We start from the raw sequence: 27,228 nt of genomic DNA on the forward strand, positions 1-27,228 counted from the left end.
TGTGTGTGTGTGTGTGCGTGCGTGCGAGTGAGTGAGTGAGAGACGCATGTGTAATGAAGCTTCTGCCTAGTTTTCCTTGTTCCTGGTGTGAGCTGAAAACTGACAAATTTACTTCTTCCACAGCAAACTGATCAGCTGTGTCAAGGTGTATCTGTACTTTCACTTATGTAAAGGAATTGTGTACGTTGTCCACCTCTGATTGACACACACACACACGCATGGGAAATACAAACACATACACAACTTATTATTTCACACATTTCATTAGACACACCCTCTGAACGAATGCATAAGAGCTCTCAACAAATGTGATCAGTCAGTCTTATACATCACACACACAAACACACTCACACATACACTGTACGGGGAACCAACTTGTCAGGATGGACACAGCTATGAAAGAAACAGGTACAGCAGCTAATCACTTTCATTCTTTTTAAGTAGATTTATTCTTTTAATACAATGGCAACCATTTGAAAGGCTGGATGATCATGTTCAAACATTTTCGAAAGCATGTTTATAGTATTGTTATATGCCGCAATGATGGGTCATCTAGACACATTTCATGTATCATGTAAAAAAAGAATAACGAGTGCAGCCATGACTTTGGCTCAATGTCTTTTAGAGGTTGTTGTTTGTTTAGCTTTAGAGTATGATATATATGTCACCTAATGCACTCTTAAAACAAATGTATTGAAAACAACACAGCTTGCATTGTTTAACACATCTCTGTGTCCAGATAGGGACAACGCAGTTTGTGTTGTTTTCAACACGTTTGTTTTAAGAGTGTGTATCCACACTGTAAGAAATGACAGAGTGGAATTGCTTATTATTATTATTTACACCATTCGTTAGATAAAATCACGTGCACTATTGCTGCCTATGCTGTAAAAGGGTCATTCTGTGCCAAATCAACAGATGCCTCCCACCTGACCAGCTTGGATTTGTTTCATTCTTTAGGTCAATAATGCTATTATACCCAACAACTACTGTGCAAAAGTTTAAGCTTGTATTTACTTTTTTTGAGATATGGAGGCTTAAAAACAGGGTCATAAGTGATAAAAATGCCATTTTTTTTAATTACTAAGTTCCTTGGTTCATTACTTTTGAACAATTCATACTTAATTCCATTATACTATTTGCTAAATGTATTTGCTGGCAAAACACAACAGATTGTCTGCCTAATACCATATAGTTATCATTTTAATTGAGATAACCTTATAATTATCAACATACTATAGTCGCTGTTTGCTTCTTTTGTTGATAGATGTTTGATGAATTTGAAAGTTGATTGGAAATTGAGGGTATTTTTTCAATGATGTTTTTAAAATTCGAAATTCACATGACTTGGACTCGAATCATGATTTTAATGACTTCAAAATCGACTTGATAAAATTCGGCATGACTTGCGACTCGACTTGGACTTGAATACTATTCACTTGAGACTTGACTCGGACTTTGCCTCTTTGACTTGTAATGACTTGACATGTCTCGAGTCAAAAAATTAATTTCCTGATCCTGGACCAGTCACCCCAGAGATGCTTTCACTTCCGCAAAGACAAAAACAAAACACATAGTGGACACAATCGGGCAGAGCACAGTGATTAGTGCTGCTGTTACCACCATAGACATAATATACATAGACGCCGCATCGACCGCTGCTCCCTACTAGCGCTGACGAGATTTGGAGCCGCCATCTTGGACCGGTCATCCACTCCACTCAGTGTAATCTGTTTGGCCGGTGCAATGAGCTGTCAGCACACTTAATTAATCATATCTCACTGAATACCGAACAGATTTTCACGCGGTTTTTTTTGCTGCAAAGGTCATACATGTAGCTATGATACAGGCCACATTGTTCGAAAATACAAAATACAACCAATAGTACGGTAATGTTAAATCTTACTTGTGAAAAGTAAATCCCCCGAGTATGGTCCGCCGATTTGAGCAGGAACATGCTGCACAGTGCTGTCATCTTGTGTTTTCTGCTGCAACGCAATGAGGAGTATGACCGGTCCAAGATGGCGGCCGCATTTCTTGTTTCCAGCAGCCAATGCGGCGTCTATGTATATTATGTCTATGGTTACCACCACACATCACACACTGTGTGAAGGGCACCAAGAGACAGAGGAAGGAAGGACCAAAATTAAATAAATAGTAGCTTTACTGCAAACTGATTTGCACTCTTGTTAGAAAACGTTTACAATGTCAAAATGCACCAACAGCATGTTACATAAAGATGATACTTTTCGAGTCCTCTCCATTAAGATCCAACTTGAACTTATGCTAGCCTACGACATTTAATTGAGAACCCCATCTAAGCACGCACGAGAGGGAGAGAAAAAGAGTGGCAGGTTCCAGCTGGCTTGTCATTGTTGATGATGATTGATATTTTCTTTTAAATATAAGAAACGTATAAAAGGAAATCATGAAGGCAACAAAGACAAGATTAGAGGAAACTGCGGATTTATCCGGTTCTCACTACTGTTATAAACTGTGAGAGCCAGGGCACTTTGACATAGCCTGCACTCACTGTGATTTGGAAAATGGACAAGGATATGAAGAGTCGGCTTTGCCTTTGTGTAATGGAACTGGTGAGTCTTGAAGTATTCAATAATTCGTTTACATGAAGCACATAATATTATGCCGATTGAAACGCATTCCACTTAGCTAGGTGGCTACTAGCTACCAGGCTCATAATTCACTTTTAATTGCAAACGGTAAATGTCTAGCAAGCATCATGTCATTACATGCTTTCATTTCCAAATGAATGAAAGCTGTTTGTGCCAACTTAATATCATGCCTCTCATTGTTAATATTGTGCTATACATGTGGTGCTATACATGTTAAGTTAGAGTTTCTGGACTAGCCATATATTTGAATGGAGCTGGTAAAAAAAGATCATTAGGAGAACGTGTGGACAGTGGCACACAATGGGCTTAAAGTGACAGTGCACCATTTACAAATGAGTTAAACAGCATCACATGTGTAGTATTTAAGAAATTAATACTTTAAAACAAAATTACTGTGTCATTATTATCATTTAAATAATATAGAAGTGTTTTACTTTTACCTTTGTGGTTACTCAGTAATTTTGTGACTTATGCTGTATTTAATATGCCATATAAGAAGCTTTAGTCTTTAGGGAGAAACTTTTTAATCACAATTAAAATATGAGATTAATTAGTTATTTTTTTATTCGTTTGACACCCCTAATAAAAACATAACATATTTAACCGCAGCAATTTCCTAATGTAGCCTATGTGACGATTCTTCTCATCACCATTTATTGTAATCATTAACCATGACCTTGGCTTCCCTTATGAGTCGCCACTGGCAGACATCTTAATAAATTGTTTGCAGGCAAATCTGTGGCCTAGCGCAGTGAAATGCCATCAGTCAAATTATTACTCATCCTTACAGTGGATGCCGCAATTTGGAAAAACAATATATATATTTGCTGCTGTGCTGAGTGTCATGTAGCTATCCGTTTCGTACAGATTACTCAGGTATGCTCATGCCTGTATTTCACAGGTATGCGCATATATCGTAAAAAATTTCAAGACTGAAACATTGAACATATTTTAATCTGTATTTATAAAAAAAATACTGTAGATTAGATTGACGTGTTAAAATTATGATCAATAGTCTAATAATGGCATTATGAAGTGAAGAGTACCTGATTTGTTTACTGACTTGTTCAGGACTTGAAAAAGATTGGGACTTGGACTTGGACTCGACTTGGCTTTGATGTGACTTGGACTTGGACTTGGACTCGACTTGCCCTTCTCTGTCTTTACTTGGGACCTGACTTGGACTTGACTGCTAAGACTTGGGACTTACTTGTGACTTGCCAAACAGTGACTTGGTCCCACCTCTGATGAAGACAATATAAAGGCATATATAGTCATAGCCTACTATATGTGACTTTGCAGTGGCATACGCTTTCTAAATGACGTTGCCTGCCGAGATAAGAAAGCACTTACATACATTATATTTCATACTCTGATGTATATACCTCATATACCTCTGTGTAATTGCAGCTGCACACACATCTACCAACGAGAAAGAAGGAAAGGCAGAAGACCATCAGGAAGAAGAAAAGGCAGAAGAACTACGAAGGTGGTCAACCAAAACTTTGAAACGGAAACAGAAACTTTGTGGAATAAAGCAATATTTTGCCGCAATGTTTTTGGTTGTGGGGTTTAGCACAGTAATGTTTACAAGTGTAATGGTGCATGCCTTCACACTCGGAAGTTTAACAGTAATCCCAGTGGTGCTTAAACTACTCTGTAGGGGAAATGAATCCAAGTGTTTGGCAGGATTTAAAGAAATAGTCGATGCATTTCAGACAGGATGTAATTGTGTACTCAACCTGTTTACTAGAATTACAGGAAAAGATGTAGCAGCAAAGGTGGACACTCAGTTTGGTTGCACCATGAGGGGAGCAGTAGATGGAGCTGTGGGCGGAACTCTTGGTGGTTTAGCATACACGTTCTTGAGACTGATACATCCATACTTCGGACAGGCAGTTGGCAGTGCACTAGGGGCTACTCTAGGTTGGACAATCGGCAAAACATTCACCGCCGACATTCTGAAGAAACACATGACAACAGACAAAGACAGACGTCATGACGGAGCAGTAGCTGGTGCTTTAGGAGGGAGCATTGGGGCGTTTTTCGGCTTCCTGAAGGGAGGTGTTGTTGGTGGTTTAGCTGGAGGCGTGATTGGCATGATTACAGATACATACTTACAAACCAATCAAACCAAACGACAGACACATACTGACAAACCAAACCAATCGTCAATTGGTTGAAAAGTAAGCATTAAGGATGTTTTATGTTCAGGAATTATTACAGACAGACTGTTTCTCAGTGTAGCAGAGGCAGTGGGCTGGGGGTTACTAATATTTAATATTTAATCCATTTGATTGTCTTGACCCAAGTATTGTATATTATAAAATGTACATTTATTATTATGAGTATTTTTTGTTAGTTATCAGCAGGGTGAAAATAATTCTCATTAAAATGTGTGTCTAATTTTGGCATCTCTCTCATCTTTTATTGCTAGACTCAGGAGATCTTTGTATATTATAGTATACTGTTTGGTTGTCATTACAACCTCCACCAGGTGCAATTTCCACAAAATATGGGTCTAGCATGGTCAGAAGATGATGCCATTAATGTTCTGCAGCAGATCTGACTCTCACATCAACTGCAATTTAGTTTATACCCAGCATATAGCCTGGGTGCCAGCCGAACGTAGTCCCGCCCACAACATTTGGTCTGGCATTGCTCCATTGTGGAGCAACTATGCTCGCCCTAGATCATTCTCATTAAAATGTGTGTCTAGTTTTGGCGTCTCTTTTATTGCAAGACTCATTCATGATTGAATCATTTTGTTGTGCTGTTCTAGAGTTGATATTCCGTTTTTCTGAGTGTTCAGGGTAGTTCATCATCAACGTCATATGTTTTTTGGATGACAGGTGCTTTGGGTTTTACCACCTTGAATGCATATTTGGATGGAGCTGTTATCATTACAGTTATCATTGTGCTAAAACATAATTTTGCAAACTAGGCTGGTTTTATCAGAATTCACACACGATTCACAACACCCAAACTGCAAAATACCTCATATATCCTGCAAAATACAACCAAAACTACATATAGCATTATCAAAATCAAACTTTTGCACCACATGGCACACACTTTCATTCATATTACCAGATTTTTGTCCCAACAACTACACACTGTTGGGCATAAAAGCACGTTCATCTTTAGTATGCTTTGCCATAATACTAAAATAATTAAAATTGTAGAAAATTCTTCACATGCACAGAAATATTTGCAGATACACACATGCTGTTGAAACATTTAATGTTTTATTTTTCACCAAACAAATCAGTGCAACATATGCATATATTGGCCAATTAGTTCATGTAGTGTCATTTGAATGGCAGTGTTTGAAATGTCAAACATTGTGTCTTATGCAGAGAACCGTGTTCAGTGCATTTAAAAAGTGCCATTTTGAAATACAAAATGTGTGTAAAGCAGAAATTGTTTAGAGTTTTGGAGACTTGAGAAGAGGTTTTGCTCTCTGTGCTTGTCATTTTAGTGTGTTAGCAATAGGAAAAAAACTAAGTGTAAATATGAGTTTCGGTACAGAAGCAGCAAAAATATTTATACTAAGGCAGACAATCAGATTATAGTAAAACAATGTGTGAAATGAGGGGTTGAAGGGAAACTGTCAGGAAAAAAAAGTTATTTATAGTCTCCAGACATCATCACTTTTAAGTATCCTTCAAAAACACTTCCATTGTGTTGTCTCTGTGTGGTTTGTGTAAGTGCAAGTGTTTTAGAGGAGTAAGATATACCATGCAGTCTCTTTCACACACACACACACACACACACACACACACACAGATAGGAAGGCTGTGGTTCCATGACTACTTTCATGTTGTGCATACTGCCACATGGTCTGCTCTGACCTAAAGTGTTTTAAATAACTTAGATTAAGAATATCGAAATTATCAGTATAATACAACAATTTCAATTTTAAAATGCAACCTGACTGGTTATGGTGGTTATGGGTAATGATTGCTTGGTTGGGGCACTGAGAACTGTGAAAGTGGGTGTGGCTATGAGATTGGTCACCATGGTGTACAAGACTGCATTTCATTCTATATTACTGTGCTAACACAACTTGCTTCAAAAATTTGAGTTGCTGTGTCTCAATTTTGCTTGGAAACCATTTTGATAGAGGAAATATATTTATTGGCGGATCTATGAAACGTTATATTTATCGTTGCTGCATCAACACTGCTTAGCTATTATATAATCAGTGTTAACAGTATCCATTCAGAAAGATGTCATGCAGTCACCAGCTGACTTTAGTTGTTAGCACAAAACAAAAAGATCAATTATCTATGGGGGAGAAAGAACAGTCTTAAGCTCACATAAGGGACAAGGAATCTATACGCAGATGCGGCATACAGTCTCTCTAGCTCTCTTTCCCACATTCACACACACACACACACACAAACACACCATCAACAGATGTACAAACTGCAGTATTCTAAATTACCTCAGCTCTTTCCTCCAGGAAGAAGGAACTGTGTATAATGCCTAGGGCTGTCACTTTACGTTCGAAAATCGATTGCACAATAGATTGGACGAACCAACACAAGTTTCGAAAACTAAAATAGGGAATCGATTTTAACCAAATATGTACACTATTAATTTTAAACAAATTAAACAAATGAAAAAGATAGATGTAACAAAACTCAGGAACAAGCTGAAAAATAACAAAGAATTCCGAAGTGCAGTAAGCATTGCGAAAGCTAAAAAGAAAATTCCCACCAATTTTACGCACCGAAAACAGCTTTTTCAATCGGCTGCTGTGCTGCTGGTGTTTTGCCAAAAAATTGAGGACAACGCGATCAACCTGTGCGACCTGAGAGATACGAGTGATAGGCCCTTATAACTTGAGGAGTTCGATATGGAAGCACTTTGTTTGGGTATATCAGACTATGGAGAAGGACAAAGAGGTATGCAAACAGTGCAGTCGTGAGTTCTACGTAGGCGAAATTTGTTTGACATTTCTAATTGTAAACGCAGCCACGTTGAAGCCTGCAGTAATGTTTTTCACTGATGTTATGGCAGTCCACTCAGCTTATTGTTTTTCGAGACTGTTGCACTCCTGTTTGTCATTGTGCACGAAACTTCACACCATTGTGCGTGTTCAAGCGCCCCCTTTACTTTCGTCCTAATGCCTGTTAGTTGTTCGTGGATTGTCCTATATTTGGTGTTGAAAATTTAAACGTCTTTAGACATGAAAAATCGATTTTACAATCGATTCAATGAACAATTATGTCTCACGAATCGAACAGGATTTTTTCACAAAAGTGACAGCCCTAATAATGCCTGGGGAGCTTGATGAGGGACATGCTGTGATTTAGCTCATGGTGTCACATTTCACCCCAAAGGCGCTCAGCTGTCATTATAATTTTTCCTAATGGGTTGGCATATTTTATATACATATGTTGGTTATACAGTATCTCACAAAAGTGAGTACATCCCTCACAAAAACTTCAACACACAGCCATTAATGTCCAAACCGCTGGAAACAAAAGTGAGTACACCCCAAAGTGAAAATATCCAAATTGGGCCAAAAGAGCCATTTTTCCTCCCTGGTGTCATGTAACTCTAAAGTGTAAGAAAGGTCTCAGGTGTGAATGGGGAGCAAGTGTGTTGCATTTGGTGTTATCGCTCTCACACTCTCTCATACTGGTCACTGGAAGTTCAATATGGCACCTCATGGCAAAGAGCTCTCTGAGGACCTGAAAAAAATAAATGTTGCTTTACATTAAGATGCTATAAAAAGATTGCCAACACCCTTAAACTGAGCTGCAGCACGGTAGCCAAGACCATACAGCGGTTTTAACAGGACAGCTTCTACTCAGAACAGGCCTAAGGCCAAAAAAGATGAGTGCACATGCTCAGCGTCATATCCAGAGGATGTTTTTGGAAAATAGACATATGAGTGCTGAATGTTCAGCAAAAAGTTATTGTGTGCACATCCCACCTTCTGGCAGGTGCAGGACAAAAACAAAACTTACTCAAATGAAAAAATATATAATGTCCGCAACACTGCTTTTGACTCCCATAAATTTAATGCACAACAGGCAACGTCTGGACCCTGCTGGGTCTTCTTCAGGCCAATGAATGCCAACATACCATGAATGCCAACATGCTGTGACATACTGAAGCAGAGCAGAACAAAACAAGAAGGGTGAGTAGAGGAAGTACATTTGTCAGTCTTGAGCTCACATCAGGAACAAGGAAAGTAGGCAGAGGCTGTCTCACACACACACACACACGCACACGCACACACACACCAATAGTTATGAAAACTATGCACTATTCAAGTTCAGCTTCAACTATCTCCTCCAGGAGGGAGGAATCATATTTTACCGTACAGGTGCCAGCTGTCAAAGGAATTTCCTGATGGAATTCTTTCAATTACCATTTTAATTTTATAAATATATTTATTAATGCCAACATTTCATGTCAATGAATCTCTCGGTGTGCTTGTTTTTCCGGTGTGAGCGGTGTATGTTGGGTATTTCTCTTACCCCTCGGTTTCAAGTAAGCTCCTGATCTTGCTTGGTTTTAAGGGGTATCTACAGCTTGCCCTTATCCCTACCCCTCGATCGAAATGAGAATTGAGATAGCCCTTCGTCTCACGTGCACGCGCAAAACTAAGGGAAAGGGGTCAAATAGAGAATTGAGATTGGCTAGAGTAGTATGTCGATATGTCAATTTGATGTTCTGTGAAAATCCTTGATTCTGTTTACAAATTGAATAGCGGATGGAAGAATGGACAGCCCTGGACATTGCGCCCACTACTGTACATACACTGCCATGGAGAACGAATCCAGGGAAATCATCTCCGTCATCACTGTACACAAAAGGGAGACTGGGCGAAATTCTCTGATCATGGAGGGAGAGGCATTTGTGTGGACAGTCAACACTCTTTTGAATGAAGTGAAACTAGTGGAGGTCTGCACTGATGCCCATGCCCAGATCTCCGCACTAATGAGTAAGTTGACACTGAAATTGTGCGTTACTTGTAGAATTAGAACAACTTTTTTGGAGGGATGGGGGGGCATTACTATACTAATTGTACATATTATTTTCCAAATAAGACAAAGGAAAGTACAAAGACCCTGGGGCTGCAACACAGCTTGGATATGTGGCATGGGGCCAAGAATTTGGCAAAAAGGATCCATGCTGTAAGTTCAGCTGTCATTTCTATGGCTTGATTTTCTACCCACATGGGAGGCTGCCAGCATGCAGACTTGGAATCTGGTGGAGCTCAACAGTGGCTTGAGTGAGGCTCCATGGCACACGAGGCCCTGAAGAGAAACAAGCAGTGGCTTAATGAGGTCCACAAATACCTACACTTTAGGTAATTTACTGTAGCTAGAAAGTAATTTACTGTAGCTACAAAGTAATTTTTTAAAATCCCACAAAATGTCTCTTCTCACCCACCCCCCACAGGTCCACTGTTGATCTGGAGTCCTTCCAGAACCATATTTTAATGTACGCTAGCAAGTGCACAGCATTTAGCCCCCCTGTCTTTGAGGCCAGGATGCTCCTTGCAGCGATAGACTACAATTACCACAAGGACCGCCCAGAGTTGTGCAAATCTGATGGAAGCAAACAGTAAGTCACTTGTTCATTTCTATGCTATTGTTTTGAACAATTATACCATATTACAACACCATTGAAACACTATAAAACATGGTGTTATAGCCATTTCATACTTTTCATTGAAAATTATTATTTGGTTTTGGACAACATGGAATGGTTTTAAACTACAGTTTACTAACACTTAAGAAACAGTTTTTCGTTAAGATCATATATATGGACTAATTTACAACAACTTTTTCATTCATGATTATGTTTTGTACACGGACAATAAATCATTCTTGCAACATAAACAAAGAGGTGCGTTAATCCAACCTGGCTCTACATTGTTCGCGGCCCATGGAACTTGGACATAAAAATGGACACTACACATGGGCCTTGGAATGTAAATGTCTTCTTCCCTCCCCTCTTCTGCTTCTATTTCAGGTACAGGAGGCTGTACAAGAAGAATGCTCGCAGGTATATGATTTACACTCTGAAGGCATCCAAGACGTATGGCTACATCCCAGAACTGCAAGCTATGATCCTTCAAAAGGGATTAGCTGGTAAGGGGATGCCCAGACGGAGGACACTACGATCTGATGAACCAAGAAAGTACGGCCTACTTCCCCCTGTGCCAGCAGCAACCATTGAGAAACTCCTGCACACCCAAGTCAGGAGAGGTCTTGGTACCTTGCACCTTGGGCTACATGTCACACACCAAGTCAGATGTCATGCATAACATATCCAAGTTTGAAATAAACTAACTTCAGTTTTTATTTTGCTCTCCTCAGTATCAGCATTCCAGACTGAAGACCCATGAAGCCTAGTTTCCAGAGCCTCACAACCCTGACCATGTTCTTTGCCACGCTACCTTTTGTGTCACGAGCTGCTTATCAATAATTCCACACTAAAACGTCTCAACAGTACAGAGCAGCTGTTTAGTTATCTATTTATTCTGTGTAACCTTTATCATTAGACCATTTTTGTTACTGTGTCTCTAAATTGTAAAAAGTATAGCGTCGTTATTCTGAATATTTTTTCTATTAAAAAAAATCAAGGAGGAAGGCTCTTTACAAACAAATCAAAAAAACATTTGTAAAACCATACAACAATAAATAACTGGAAGTAAACTGTTGTATCAAAGTGTGAGTGTGAGAGTGGTATCGAATGGTGCATACAAAGCCAGTGTACTGGCCCTGGGGGTCGGGGCTACCACCAACACATTATTTCTGTAATATCTGTGGATACGCAAAAAAACATCTTCCAGACAATACAGATCAAAATGTGCCAATTTGCTGATGCAGTTTTCAGGCCCCTGGCCACAGCATTTCCTTTCAGCATCTGTGGCCATTTCCCTGAAGTTCCCACAGGTGCACCATGGAAGAGCAGCATTAGGTGGGGTTGTGCTGTCCAATGGAGGAAGTGCATCAAAAACTAACCCAGGGTTCCGGGAGAAGACCTGAGTTGCTAGTGCTCGTAGCCTCACTTCACTCATGCCCTGAATGAGTGCCTAAGTAAACAAACCACAGTTTGGCATTTACAAATGGTGACATCTTACTACAAGCCATAATGTTACTGCAGTCTATCAAATGTTTAGCATACTCTTGTAACACAAACCTCTGTCCGTACCCTTCGGTCATTTTGGATCATCTGCACTCTGTTCTCTTCCTCTGCATCTCTACCTCCTCTCCCTCTCCTTCCTCTGCCGCTAATTCCAGCATTATCTCCTCCTCTCGCACCTCTTTGGCCTCTTCCACCTCTCCGACCTCTTCCAGCTCTCTCACCTGATTCTGGGCCTGCACACTCTCCTCTTCCACCTGAAACATCTGCACTCTCTCTTCCAGCTCTCTGGCCTTTGCCACCTGGTCCATCTCCTCCCTCTAGATTCTCTCCTTCTTTCTGCACTGTGTCTCCTGGACCAAGACCGGCACGCTCTCCTCTTGTCCCTCTCCCTTTCGCTCATCTTTTCCTTGGTCTGCGCCTCCGCTCACCTTGCCAGCTCTCATCAGAGTCACTTAGGACAGTGGGCACCTCATAACTGAGGTCTGCATCAGGCTGAAACAAGTGAGAGCAGTACAAGTGCTAGGTAAGGGATAACGGCCGCCGAGGTGTCCTGTTGTACGGAATTAATGGACAAGGGCGAGGGGCAAAAAACGTCCTGACGTGCAGCGGAGGGGAGTTGGCAAGGTTGGCAAATTAGCCAGTTAGCTTACGCCCCATGCTGCCAAAAACCTGTTTCGTTAAGTTAAAGGTTAAACAGTTAGCTTACCTTAGCTTGCGCCCCAGGAAGGGTAACTTCTCCTTACCCGCAACCAAGACAAATGAGCCAGTTAGCTTACCTTAGCTTGCGCCCCAGGAAGGGTAACTTCTCCTTACCCACAACCATTCGCAACCCACAACCCAAAACTTAAAGACATGTCAATTTTGGTGCCCTAAGTGGGTTGGTTTGCTTCCGACCTGGTGAAATATAGGTATTTGTATACAGTACTAACCGAAGTATGTCATCATATGGCCAACTATAAAGACGTAATCTGCCCATTCCCAGGGATGGGTAGTATTTCTGAAACACGTAATATGTATTTCAAATACAAAATAGTATTTTGTCATTTGTATTTTATGGGGTTGAAGGAAATGGCTCTGTATTTTGTATCAAAATACTTTATTGGCGTGTATTTTATTACAGCAAAACACTAAAAAAGTAGATACTACACACAGGTGTGATGAATAATAGGTAATTAGGCAACAATGGTTTATGTTTATCGCAATCAGCTAATGTGAGAACAGCTGTGTTCAACGACACTCACAGTTTATCAGTGACGGCTATTCATGGGTTTCATCAGGTCCCTTTACACAGGTGTATTAATCAAGCACCATGCAGTCTGCAATCATAATCAAGGTGCATGATTGTATACACCTGTGGAAAGGAACCTGATGAAACCCATTAATTGCTGAAGCATTAGCTCTGCTCTAAAGCACTGGGGTGAAGTCGTACGCAAGTAAAGATGAGCAAGTTTACCTGTGCAAGATCACAGAGCAAAGGACACCGACAAAGGCAACCATGCCCTATTGTCTCCATGCCAATCTTTAACACAAAAAATGACATAGCTCAATGAACCACAATGACATCAATAGATGGTAAGGTGTTTGAGTGTGTTTGAATTCCCTGTGGGGAAGAAGTTCACCTTGTTTAATTAAATAACAATTATATTTCCTTATTGGCTGCATACTTGAGGTTGGAGATATTAAGGCAGGTCAAGTTTCTCACATACTGGAACTTCAAGATACATAGCCTTATGATTTTCTTATTCAGTTCTGCACTGGACTTGAATTACGAAATTCGGCACAGATACACAATTATGATTTTGGCCTATTGATTATAATGTGGTTAATTGAACGCTCTGTCGATCGTTTTGGATAAGCATCAGCTAGATGACTAAATGTAAATTCTAGAGATGCACCGATATGGAATTTTAGGGCCGATAACAATAACCGATATTTATTGGTTTGTTGTGACCGATATGACAACCGATAATATTACTTTTGAAACATTGTGAAAAGTGATTTGGGGAAAGCATTTAATAAGCATAATTTTATTGCAGTAATTTTACCTACCACCAAATGATGGACAGAACTCATAATAGTCCTCAATAGTACGGCAGTCAACAACATAACAGTAGCCTAACCCTACAGTATGTGTGGCTCCTTTAAGTAAACCTGACGTCAGTGAATTGCGAGTGAGTGGCTAGAGAGTTTGAATCGTTTTCATTTAGGACTAAACGCTCATAAACGGCTCAGCTTGGAATAAGCTACAGTATAGCGACCAAATCAGAGTTTGTGAGGGAAACTTAGGTTTAGTTTCAACAGTGGGTAACTGAATAAAGCTGCAACTCCTCAGACTGTATCTTATGTCCGTCTACTCTGTTGCGCACAACCTGCTGCAGCAGAAATGGAAGGAGTTGGCCCCGAAGGTTTTAATAACTTATTATGATGACCTGTCTGGAACTGAAGCATGAATGGTTAGCATATTTCTAGGTAATACAAAACCCAAGCTAAAGTAATGCAAATACTAAAACACAACTTAGAACTAGGCCTACTTATATACTCGTCCCACTAACGAGTTTGTTTATTTGTTTCCCCGACCAGCGCGGTAAAGTGCAAACACACCAGCACAAGACGGCTCTAGATAGGGCTGAGCTCCGCTCTGTTAAGGTTAAATGGCGGATCATTCACAAGAGGATTTTGAGATGCACAGATTCCCAAATGAACGCATATCCACAGATTTTTGAGTGGTGAAATACATTCACACCGCTGACATTATATTGAGGAAAAAGTATAGCCAACCAAGCTCAAGTAGCTCAGTGTAGCCAGACGGACCTTACATAGGCCTAAATTAGGACTTATCGACGGGAAAATATCGGCGCAAATTATCGGCCAGAATTCTGTTATCGGACCGATAATAATATTTTCATTTTTTCACTTATCGGCTAATAATATATCGGCCGCCGATATATCATGCATCCCTAGTAAAGTATTCTTAATTCTAATCACACTACATGAACTTGCATACAGTATACTATTTGGTATGACAAGGGCCAAATACACTGTATAGTATACTAGTATACATTGTTTTTTACTATATAATATGGTTACTGTATTTTGTAGTTTATTTTTGATACCTAATACTCTCATTTTTTATGTATTTTATTTTGAAATACATGAAATACATGATGTATTTTTGCCCATCCCTGCCTGTTCCCAGCATTAGCACACTTTGGTTAGATGGTTAGCTTGTTGGCATATTTTACACACACAAACATACACCCACATCAACAGATCATGCAATATTCTAATTCAACCTCAGCTCTCTCCTCCAGGAAGAAGGAACTGTGTAATGCCTGGGGCGCTTGATGAGGGACATGCCAACAGGTGATCAGCTGTCTTAAGGAATTTTTCTGATGGTTAGCAAAGTATTTTGGCAAATTCTTTGATTCTTTTCTGATGGTTAGACCGTTCGTTATTTATAAACGGGATCACCGGAGGGATTTTGAGTGCTTCAAAATTTTCAAAAATGACATGACCCTCCCCGGCCTATTCGATGTCTTCCGCCCATGCTCTTATGCGCTATGAAAACACATCAACATATGCTACCGCCCTACACTAACCTCTGCTTTCTGATCTTACACATCACACTTCACCAAGATGGTGGCCATTTCAGTAGATTTACAAACTAACATTGTTGTGGAAACACAATAAGCTTGGAAACTAAATGCACACTTCCTGCAACTGCATTAGCCTACTTGAAAAGTTACTCCTCTAGTAAGTATTCACATGAAATAAAACAATAAAGCATTGAGACCATTCAACAAAGCACACTGGGTAATAACAAATTCAACACATGAACTTGTTGCTATGGACTTGTCTCTAGGCTTCCTCAGTCATTGTAAAGCTGCCGAAGCTCAACATTATCCAAAACTCAATTTCTCAGACGAGCGTCAATTTGGGAGCTTGCTACACTCCTTCCTTCTCAAATGACTTGAAAAGGCCGTTTGCACAATTTCACAAATAATCACAGGGACCGAAAAATACCTAACATGCCAACTTTGTCCAGGTTTATCATTTTAACGTTTCCCCGCTGTCTTTAATATTTTAACGGCGTTTTAATATTTTCCTGTAGAATATCCCATATTACTGTAATAGTCTCATAACATTAGTCCTGCATTCTGGCATGTCTCTGTGTTGTCCTGTTGTTACCCCTTGCCCTTCCAGTGAAACAGATGTATTCAAATCATCGTTTTGCTTGCTTGAATGCGAACTCAGAGTGATGTTAACCTAGGCCTATTTAAGTTAACGACGTGGTTGTCATGAGAGCACGATTCATTAGCACTTGCAGTGTTCGGCCGTAGGCTATGCCTACGTGCGCACTAGAGTGCGGATCTGGACGCAAATTTCTGTCCGAACCCGGCCCGCGTCCGACAGAGTTACGTCCAAACCCGACCCAAGCCCGACGCAGATGATGCCTCAGTTATTCCCATGCTAGTGATTAAACGTTCACGTTTGTGGATAGCCTGTCTTTTTAGCCCATTAAACGGAACACACAACAAATTGTCTACAGAATCAGATGAGCGTGCACGCACGCAGGTCACACACAGCGCACATTAACGGCTCCCACACACAGCTGCGTTCCGTCAACGCATTCCAGTGGGTGTTCCCGATGGTAGCTATGCAAATGACGAAGTAAAACCGTAATGTGATTGGTTGGTGCCGTCCGTAGATTGGCTTGATTGGCCGGTGCCATCTGTCGGTGCAGCAACAGCTGAACTCCTCAACGAGAGCAGCGGGAGAAACGCGACGGACCCACAATTCAGTTCGGCAACGGATCACGTGAGCCCATTTAAAGTGAATGGGATGCATCTCCAGCAACGCGATGCACGCAGCTGTGTGTGGGAGCCGTAACACAAGAGGCCCAAGCAAGCATAGCCTATTGAAATAGAATTCTTGTCTTACCATTGACAAAAAGTCTTGAAATAAACTGCAACAGTCTTTGAAACTACAGTGCCTCTGTCACTGATCCATATGCAGCATCAACGTTAATTGGGGCAACTCGAGGAAATCCTCATCCAGTGAACGAGACGACCTTATAGCCTACCGGTAGCCTATGTCTTTACCACAGTAGCCTATGCAACGCAAATAATCTTAAAATCTCCTGATAGGCTAACAACTTTTTTTTTAACGTCACCTAAGACTGTGCTTATGTGCATATGTGTGAAATGTTCATAACCATTTGTTTATGTAGTCGTGACAACGCGTGTGCATTTCAGGCGGCATGCCTAAAATGCGTTGTCACGATAAACAAATCTTGCACACAGGAAGAAAGCTATTAGGTCTTTTTTACATTTTACTTTATTTCACCACTCAAAAATCTGTGGATATGCGTTCATTTGGGAATCTGTGCATCTCAAAATCCTCTCGTGAATGATCCGCCATTTAACCTTAACAGAGCGGAGCTCAGCCCTATCTAGAGCCGTCTTGCACTGGTGTGTTTGCACTTTACCGCGCTGGTCGGGGAAACAAATAAACAAACTCGTTAGTGGGACGAGTACATAAGTAGGTCTAGTTCTAAGTTGTGTTTTAGTATTTGCATTACTTTAGCTTGGGTTTTGTATTACCTAGAAATATGCTAACCATTTGTGCTTCAGTTCCAGACAGGTCATCATAATAAGTTATTAAAACCTTCGGGGCCAACTCCTTCCATTTCTGCTGCAGCAGGTTGTGCGCAACAGAGTAGACGGACATAAGATACAGTCTGAGGAGTTGCAGCTTTATTCAGTTACCCGCAGTTGAAACTAAACCTAAGTTTCCCTCACAAACTCTGATTTGGTCGCTATACTGTAGCTTATTCCAAGCTGAGCCGTTTATGAGAGTTTAGTCCTAAATGAAAACGATTCAAACTCTCTAGCCACTCACTCATTCACTGACGTCAGGTTCACTAGGAGCCACACATACTGTAGGGCTAGGCTACTGTTATGTTGTTGACTGCCGTAGGCCTACTATTGAGGACTATTATGAGTTCTGTCCATCATTTGGTGGTAGGTAAGATTACTGCAATAAAATTATGCTTATTAAATGCTTTCCCCAAATCACTCGTATCGGTTATCGTATCGGTATCGGCCACAACAAACCAATAAATATCGGTTATCGTTATCGGCCCTAAAATTCCATATCGGTGCATCTCTAGAATTTACATTTACATTTAGTCATCTAGCTGATGCTTATCCAAAACGATCGACAGAGCGTTCAATTAACCACATTATAATCAATAGGCCAAAATCATAATTGTGTTTCTGTGCCGAATTTCGTAATTCAAGTCCAGTGCAGAACTGAATAAGAAAATCATAAGGCTATGTATCTTGAAGTTCCAGTATGTGAGAAACTTGACATGCCTTAATATCTCCAACCTCAAGTATGCAGCCAATAAGGAAATATAATTGTTATTTAATTAAACATGGTGAACTTCTTCCCCACAGGGAATTCAAACACACTCAAACACTTTACCATCTATTGATGTCATTGTGGTTCATTGAGCTATGTCATTTTTTGTGTTAAAGATTGGCATGGAGACAATAGGGCATGGTTGCCTTTGTCGGTGTCCTTTGCTCTGTGATCTTGCACAGGTAAACTTGCTCATCTTTACTTGCGTACGACTTCACCCCAGTGCTTTAGAGCAGAGCTAATGCTTCAGCAATTAATGGGTTTCATCAGGTTCCTTTCCACAGGTGTATACAATCATGCACCTTGATTATGATTGCAGACTGCATGGTGCTTGGTTAATACACCTGTGTAAAGGGACCTGATGAAACCCATGAATAGCCGTCACTGAAAAACTGTGAGTGTCGTTGAACACAGCTGTTCTCACATTAGCTGATTGCGATAAACATAAACCATTGTTGCCTAATTACCTATTATTCGTCATACCTGTGTGTAGTATCTACTTTTTTTAGTGTTTTGCTGTAATAAAATACACGCCAATAAAGTATTTTGATACAAAATACAGAGCCATTTCCTTCAACCCCATAAAATACAAATGACAAAATACTATTTTGTGTTTCAGAAATACTACCCATCGTATTCGTAGATTACATCGTAGATTCGTAGATTACGTCTTTATAGTTGGCCATATGATGACATACTTCGGTTAGTACTGTATACAAATACCTATATTTCACCAGGTCGGATGCAAACCAACCCACTTAGGGCACCAAAATTGACATGTCCTTAAGTTTTGGGTTGTGGGTTACAATATACAGGTAGTGGGCTCTGTTCATTTTAATGAGAAGGCCTAAGCCTAAAGTTACAGCATTTCTATCACAAGTACCCCCCCCCCCCCCCCCCCCCCCCCCCACGAGTCGAGGTTGCCAGCTAGCCTGCAGGATCCAGCAGGATCGTAGGCTACAAGGAGCTTCAAATGGCAAGTGACAAGTCTTTCCTGTTAATTATGTTTATGCTTCATGAGAGATGTTTTGCAAAGTAATTATGTATCGCAAAAAATTACTAATGGCGATTAGCCAAATATAATCATAAAGATGTACTGTAATACCACATTTCAGTCGGAACATAGATTGTTTTCATACACTGCTAAAATGACTTAGCTTCTAGCTAGTGGTGTGATATAAAGCTTTTCATGAACACATTTAGCACAGGCGACCATAGAAAATCATTATAGCATTCAAAAGTCGAGGGTCAATTCCATGGCAAAGGAAATGTCCACGTCCATAACGCTAAAATATGTGATGTGAAAGATTACGTGACTTTCTACTAATTTTGGCTGCATGAAAAACAAGTACAAAACGTTCCAAGTTACAATGGCTACAATGTGCTTTTCATTGGTGTTATGGACGTTACAAAAAGTTATTTTACCGTGGAATTGCGCCTAGTGCTTCCAAACCAACACTAACTTACTGCTTCCAAATATAACAACTAATAATATGGCAACTGGTAAAGAGAGATAGCCATGATTATAGCGGCGTAATTATTGGGCTAATACTGGAAGTTGTAGCGTTGTCAACCTATTCGCAAGCAACATATTAAATTAATTACAGTGCATGAAAATGCACTGTACTGTTATTCCAAGGCTTTTTCTTCTTCTTCTTCTTCTTATTCTTCTTCTTCTAACGCAGTTAATGCAGCTTAAACCGTTTAACGTAGAAACTTCATTCAAACTATGTTACGTAGGTCTTACTTAGGACATGTGGGCTTTGTATTTTTCAACTTTGTAACTTTTATACTTTTTAAACTATTAATTAAAAACTAGTCAAAATTTCCCCATAGACTTAACATGGGCTGATGACATCACAATAGAGCCGTTAAGCAATTAGAATCCTATGGCAGGTGTTCGGGCCACCTGGACCAACTGCCAGTCTCAGGCTTTAAGCATACAAACTGGCCCTATTAAGACTACACATCCTGTTCAACTGCTTCCTCTGCCAAAAACTGTTTCAAAATAAAAGTCCTCACTATAATATTTTACTGTTAAACAATTTAACCCTTTAAACTACTGAACTTTTTAACTGTTCAGCCATTGTAACTGTTACTTGTCATCAACTATGACTCCTACCCACTGTAGCTAGTTAGCTAAGTTAGCTAAGTAACATGGTTAGCATAGTTAGCATGCTAGCATGTTAGCATGCTAATTAGCATTTTTAGCAAAACTACTAAAAACGATTAGCTAAGTCAGCTAAGTAACGTGGTAAACATAGTTAGCATGCTAGCATGCTAATTAGCATTTTTTAACAAAACTGCTAAAAACGTTTAGCTAAGTTAACTAAGTAACGTGGTTAGCATAGTTAGCATGCTAGCGCTAGCATGTTAGCATGCTAGTTAGCATTTTTATCAAAACTGCTAAAAACGATTAGCTAAGTTAGCTAAGTAACATGGTTAGCATAGTTAGCATGTTAGCATGCTAGTTAGCATAGTAACTTTGTTAACATTATTATCTTTGTTAACATAGTTAGCATAACTGCTAGCAAACATTAGAGCCATTCCAACTGTCAGTTATCGTCAACTATCTACCTAAATAATTTAACCATTTAAACTATCCACTTATTTAACCGTTCAATCATTCCAACTATATTAAACCTTATCTACCAAGTAAATCATTTACCTATATAAACTATCCACCTATTTAACTGTTCAGTCATGCCAACTATATTAAACCTCATCTACCTAGCAACCAATATAGTTTGTTTTTACTCTGTATGATATTTTACATCATATTTTTTGCATTTTCATGCACTGTATTTCCTTCAGGAAATGCTTTTCTAGTTAATATTTACTCTCAAGGGGAACGAGACAGGGCTGCTCTATCTCACCCCTTCTATTCACTATAGCTTTAGAACCATTTAGCTCAAGCCATTAGAGCAGAGGGGAGAATCAAAGGTGTACATGCAGGTGGCAAAGAGCATGTTATTAATGTATGCAGACGATATCTTGGCAGAAATAGCAGACCCTGCGGCCTCATTGCCAGTGTTACTGGATTGCATTAACTCCTATTCCAATATGTCTGGATATAAAATAAACTGGCATAAATCAGAAGGTATGCAAATCTCAAATACATGCCACTCAAATGATGTCACTCTCTTTAATTTCAAATGGATGCCTATAGGCATGAAATACCTGGGGATTCAACTGATTTCAAACTTGGAAGACATAATGTTCTTGAATAGAACCACTTTTACAGAAAATAAAAACAAATTTGGAAAAGTGGGGGAAACTAAAACTTACTCTATCGGGAAAAGTTAATATGATAAAAATGGTTGTTGCGCCACTATTCAATTATGTTTCCATGATGTTACCTGTAGATATACCACCATCAGTGTTTAAGACTTTTGATAATATGGTTAAAACTTTTCTTTGGGGTGAGAAGAGGCCGAATGTATGTTTGATCATGTTCTATCTTACTACTTTATTTAAAGGCCGACCATTCCGATTGGTTGCCGGTCGTTGGTCGCTGAACCGCGTCATAGCTCATTACCATAAAGTTGACTGACTTTCAACTTTCTGCTTGAAGCTCAAGACGCCCAAAACGCGACACCGACGGATTTGCTGCTTCTAGCAGCTGAGAGAAGCCGGCTTCCATTGAAAATTAATGACTTCCTGAATCTTTGGAAGCTGAAGTCAGCGGCGGTGTGTACGCACAGTTAGATCATCATGCTCATGCGATTATTGAGGGCAAAAAGTGTCCAGCGCTCCATGCTCAACTTTTTGACCGTTATAATATAAACTTTAACGTCATAATTATCCGTGTGAATGCACTTATGTGAATGAATACACCGTGCTAGTGACCAACGAAAGGATTTACACCCTATTATTGTGTATAAAAGACCATTACATTAAAAAGGAAAATAGTTGTACTTTTGAATACTTAAAAAGCAAGTTATTTTGTATAAGTAACATTTTGACTTTGTAACTTTCACTTGTATTGTAGTAATGTTTGACAAGGAGTATCTGTACTTTCATTTAAGTAAAGGAATTGTGTACTTTGTCCACCTCTGGTGTGTGTGTGTGTGTGTGTGTGACTGAGTGAGTGAGACACAGGTTGTGTAATGAAGCTCCTGCCTAGTTTCCTTATTCCTGGTGTGGCCTGAAGACTGACAAATTTACTTCTTCCACAGAAAACTGATAAAGTCAGCTGTGTCAAGGTGTATCTGTACTTTCACTTAAGTAAAGGAATTGTGTACTTTGTCCACCTCTGATGGACACACACTTACATTATCACACATCCATACATGTCCTTCATTTTGGGGACACATACACACACACACACATGCATACATACACAACTTGAAGCAAAATAATTTCATTAGACACACCCTCTGAACGAATGCATAAGAGCTCTCAACAAATTTGATCAGTCAGTCTTATACACCACACACACACACACACTCACACATACACTGCACGGGGAACCAACTTGTCAGGATGGCCACAACTGTGAAAGAAACAGGTATAGCAGCTAATCACTTTCATTCTCTTAAAGTAGATTTATTCTTTTAATACAATGACAACCATTTGAAAGGCTGGATGATCTGGTTCAAAGATTTTTGAAAACATTTTTAGTATTGTGTATATGCATCAATGATGGGTCATGTAGATCCGTTTCAAAGAGAAAATCTAGTTGATTTAATATATCATGCAGAAAAAAGAATAGTGAGTGCATCCATGATTTTGGCTCAATGTCATTCAGAGGTTGTTGTACGTTTAGCTTTAGAGTATGATATATGTCACCTAATGCACAATACAACTTGCGTTGTTTTCAAAACATCTCTGTGTCCAGATAGGGACAACGCAGTTTGTGTTGTTTTCAACACGTTTATTTTAAGAGTGTGTATCCACACTGTAAGAAATTAGAGTCGAATTGCATTATTTACACCATTCGTTAGATAAAATAATGTGCACTATTGCTGCCTATGCTGTAAAAGGGTCATTCTGTGCCAGATCAACAGATGCCTCCCACCTGACCAGCTTGGATTTGTTTCATTCTTTAGGTCAATAATGCTATTATACCCAACAACTACTGTGCAAAAGTTTAAGCGTGTTTTTACTTTTTTGAGATATGGAGGCTTAAAAACAGGGTCATGAGTGTGATAAAATGCAGTTTGTTTAAATGACCAAGTTCCTTGGGTTATTACTTTTGAACAATTCATAGTAGATGCTTAAAATTGTCAGGGAATATTGCACGGATGTATATTCTGCACGGATGTTTTGATTTAGTCTTTGCAACAGGCAGGCATAGTTAATTCTAATGTTAATTATGTTATTTTATTGGTTCAGCCAGTTGTCATTGAAATTAGAGCTCCATGTCAAATGTTTTAGGGCTCTATTCCATTTATATACTATCTGCTAAATGTAAGATTGTCTGCCTAATAGACCGGTTTCAGGTCCCTAACAACCGTAGTCAAGACCGAACTCGGAGGACAAGCACTAATTTGTTTACACAGTCAGCGCATAGAAAGCAAGCTGGCTGAACTTGTTGATTCGAAAATGGGTTCATTACTCGTAGCTTCAGTAACAGCAACCTCTCCTGGTGAAGTGCCAAGGCTGCATCTAAATTATCCCGGCTAGATAGTGGACAGGAAGCTTTACTACACTGTAAGCTCGGAAAAGTTGAGTTTACTTACAAATTTTGAGGAAAGTGGTTCCCCTACAATGATTAAGTAATGTGTAATGAAAACTTGAGTACATTTTACATAAAATCATTTGTAATGTCAACTGCTTTGCATAGTTATTACACTTACAATATTAAGTTAAATGCACTAAATTCCAAGTTGATTCAATATCAAATGTTTTGCAATATTAACTGCTTTGCAAAGTTATTACACATAGACTATTTAAATTCAATGCACTAAATTCCAAGTTGATTTAATTAAAAAGCACTGGTAATATTAATGTATTTCCCTATAGTCCACTTAATATCTTGAAAGGGCAAATGTCATATGAAGGGTATGTGATGATGTGGGGCTATTTTAATTCCAAAGGCCAAGGGAACTTTATCAGGATGCATAGTTTCCTGGATCCATGAAATAAAACCTGCCTGCCTCTATGGGAATTTGACATACTGTATGAGGTGCCAATACTTATGACCCCTGTGTTTTCAGGAAGAACATTTATTTATTTATGATACATTATTCATTTACAAAGAAAATTGGTGTCTTTAAAGGTTGGATATTTCCTCATTTTTTACTCAAGGCATTAAGATCGATTTCCAAAAGATGATTTTATATTCCTCTTTCTAGTCAACTCTAGCATGGGTGCCAACACTTTTGACCATCACTGTATTTGTATAAGATAAACTCAGATATTACTGTATTCTAAAGTGTGTTTGTGTGTGTGTGTGTTTGTCTGCCATTCTCCATTTTCTTTCAGAGCACAACACAGGATGGATTTCTTCTCTTTCGAAGAAACCTTTCAAGACCATGGGTGCAGCTGTGGGGCTCATCTCAATTGGGGCTGCAGCTGTAGCTGTTGTCTACTGGCGACTTGAGGTCTTATTCATGGTCGGAGGGATAGCGAAAGAGTTTTTCATGCCAAGTAACGAATCATCTGTTCAAGAAATGATCAAGACTGTGGTCCAGGAATTTGGAAAAATTGTCAGAAATGAAGATGTGCAAGATGCCAAAGAAGCAGGTTCGTCAGTAAATGAAACCATGAATTATATACTTCTGGATTGTTTTTCAGAAAACATTCACATTATAATAGCTACCATAAACTGTTTAGTATACCCATATACATTACATACATTATATTTCATACTCTGATAAGTGTTACCTCTGCACAGCTGCACACACCTCTACCAACGAGAAAGAAGGAAATGCAGAAGATCATCTCACCTCTACCAATAAGGAGAAAAAAGGAAAGGCAGAAGATCATCTCACCTCTACCAATAAGGAGAAAGAAGGAAAGACAGAAGACCATCTCACCTCTACCAATAAGGAGAAAGAAGGAAAGGCAGAACTACGAGCTACGTGGGCAACATTAGCCAAAACTGTGACACGGAATCAGAAACTTTGTGGAATAAAGCAATATTTTGCTGCAATGTTTTTAGTTGTGGGGATTAGCACAGTAATGTTTACAAGTGTAATGGTGCATGCCTTCACACTCGGAAGTTTAACAGTAATCCCAGAGGTGCTTGAACTACTCAGTAGGGGAAATGAATCCAGGTATTTGGCAAGATTTAAAAAAATAGCCGATACATTTGTGAACAATGTTCAGACAGGATGTAATTGTGTACTCAACCTGTTGACTGGAATTACAGGAGAAGATGTAGCAGCAAAGGTGGAGTATCAGTTTGGTTGCACCATGGGGGGAGCTGTAGGTGGAGCTGTGGGCGGAACTCTAGGTGGTTTAGCAAACACGTTCTTGAGAGTGATACATCCATATTTCGGACAGGCAGTTGGCAGTGCACTAGGGGCTACTCTAGGTTGGACAATCGGCAAAACATTCACCACCGACAACCTGAATAAACAAGGGGTAAAAGCTAAAGGCAGCCATGATGAAGGAGCAGTAGCTGGTGCTTTAGGAGGGAGCATTGGGGCGTTTTTCGGCTTCCTGAAGGGAGGTGTTGTTGGTGGTTTAGCTGGAGGCGTGATTGGCATGATTACAGATACATACTTACAAACCAATCAAACCAAACAACAGACACATACTGACAAACCAAACCAATCGTCAACTGGTTGAAAAGTAAGCATTAAGGATGTTTTATGTTCAGGAGTTATTACAGGCAGACTGTTTCTCAGTGTAGCAGAGGCAGTGGGCTTGGGGTTACTAATATTTAATATGTAATCCATTTGATTGTCTTGACCCAAGTATTGTATATTATAAAATGTACATTTATTATTATGAGTATTTTTTGTTAGTTATCAGCAGGGTGAAAATAATTCTCATTAAAATGTGTGTCTAATTTTGGCATCTCTCTCATCTTTTATTGCTAGACTCAGGAGCTCTTTGTATATTACAGTATACTGTTTGATTGTCATTACAACCTCCACCAGGTGCAATTTCCACAAAATATGAGTCTAGCACAGTCAGAAGATGATGCCATTAATGTTCTGCAGCAGATCTGACTCTCACATCAACTGCAATTTAGTTTATACCCAGCATATAGGTACTCTCTAGCCTGGGTGCCACAACATTTGTGGTCGGGAGGTTCGGTCTGGCATTGCTCTATTGTGGAGCAACTATGCTCGCCCTGGATCATTCTCATTAAAATGTGTGTCTAGTTTTGTCGTCTCTTTTATTGCTAGACTCATACATTACATTACATTACATTTGGCTGACGCTTTTTTAACCAAAGTGACTAACAACATGGTAAACAGTAAGTTTTAGAACAATTCTCACAATTTTAGGACAGTTTAAAAAAAAAACACATTAGAGTACAGTAAGAATAAGTGCGTCGGTGAGTGCTGTATTTTAACAGTTACTTGTCAGTTTAACGGCTGGTGAGTGCTAGGATCAGTAAGACTTGTTGTAAGTGTTGCTATGAGAGTAGATGTTCTCTAAAGAGCTGGGTCTTCAGGAGTTTTTTGAAAGTGGAAAAGGATGTCCCTGCCCTTGTAGGAACTGGCAGTGTGTTCCACCAACGAGGAACAACAGATGAGAAAAGTTTGGATTGGCTTGAGCGTACCGGTGGTAGAGCTAGACGTCGTTCGTCAGAGGAGCGCAGCGGTCTGGAGGTAGTGTAAGTCTGTATGAGGGCATTCAAGTAGGTGGGAGCAAAACCGGAGACTACTTTGTAGGCAAGCGTTAGAGACTTGAATTTGATGCGGGCCGCCATAGGTAGCCAGTGTAGCTGGATGAGCAGCGGGGTAACATGTGCCCTTTTGGGTTGGTTGTAGACCAGGCGCGCCGCCGCATTCTGGATCATCTGAAGTGGTTTCACTGCGCAGGCTGGGAGACCTGTCAGGAGGGCATTGCAGTAGTCGAGTCGTGAGATGGCTATTGCCTGAACTAGAAGTTGGGTAGCATCTTGAGTCAAGTAAGTCCT

General features: G+C 39.7%; 1 protein-coding gene across 2 annotated transcripts; it reads left to right on the forward strand.

Moving 5' to 3' along the window:
* Positions 1-330: 330 nt before the first annotated feature.
* On the forward strand, positions 331-25,291 carry LOC121719583. Of its 2 annotated transcripts, none has more exons than XR_006034275.1 (2): positions 331-408; positions 25,024-25,291. XR_006034275.1 is itself a non-coding variant. In XM_042105339.1 (2 exons), exons 1-2 carry the CDS (start codon positions 384-386, stop codon positions 4,814-4,816), a joined length of 798 nt encoding a protein of 265 aa, XP_041961273.1. In that variant the 5' UTR covers positions 343-383; the 3' UTR covers positions 4,817-4,893. The 2 variants fall into 2 exon arrangements, 1 of the variants encoding a protein (XP_041961273.1); XM_042105339.1 differs by lacking the exon at positions 25,024-25,291 and adding an exon at positions 4,044-4,893 and having other exon boundaries at positions 343-408.
* Positions 25,292-27,228: the final 1,937 nt, after the last annotated feature.

The sequence above is a fragment of the Alosa sapidissima genome, chromosome 9, assembly GCF_018492685.1.
Source record: "Alosa sapidissima isolate fAloSap1 chromosome 9, fAloSap1.pri, whole genome shotgun sequence".
Lineage (NCBI taxonomy): Eukaryota > Metazoa > Chordata > Actinopteri > Clupeiformes > Clupeidae > Alosa > Alosa sapidissima.

Coding starts and splice junctions, on each gene's coding strand:
- LOC121719583 (XM_042105339.1), top strand. CDS start 384: ATGGACACAGCTATGAAAGAAACAG. Junction 409..4,043: donor CACAGCTATGAAAGAAACAG/GTACAGCAGCTA, acceptor GTGTAATTGCAG/CTGCACACACATCTACCAAC.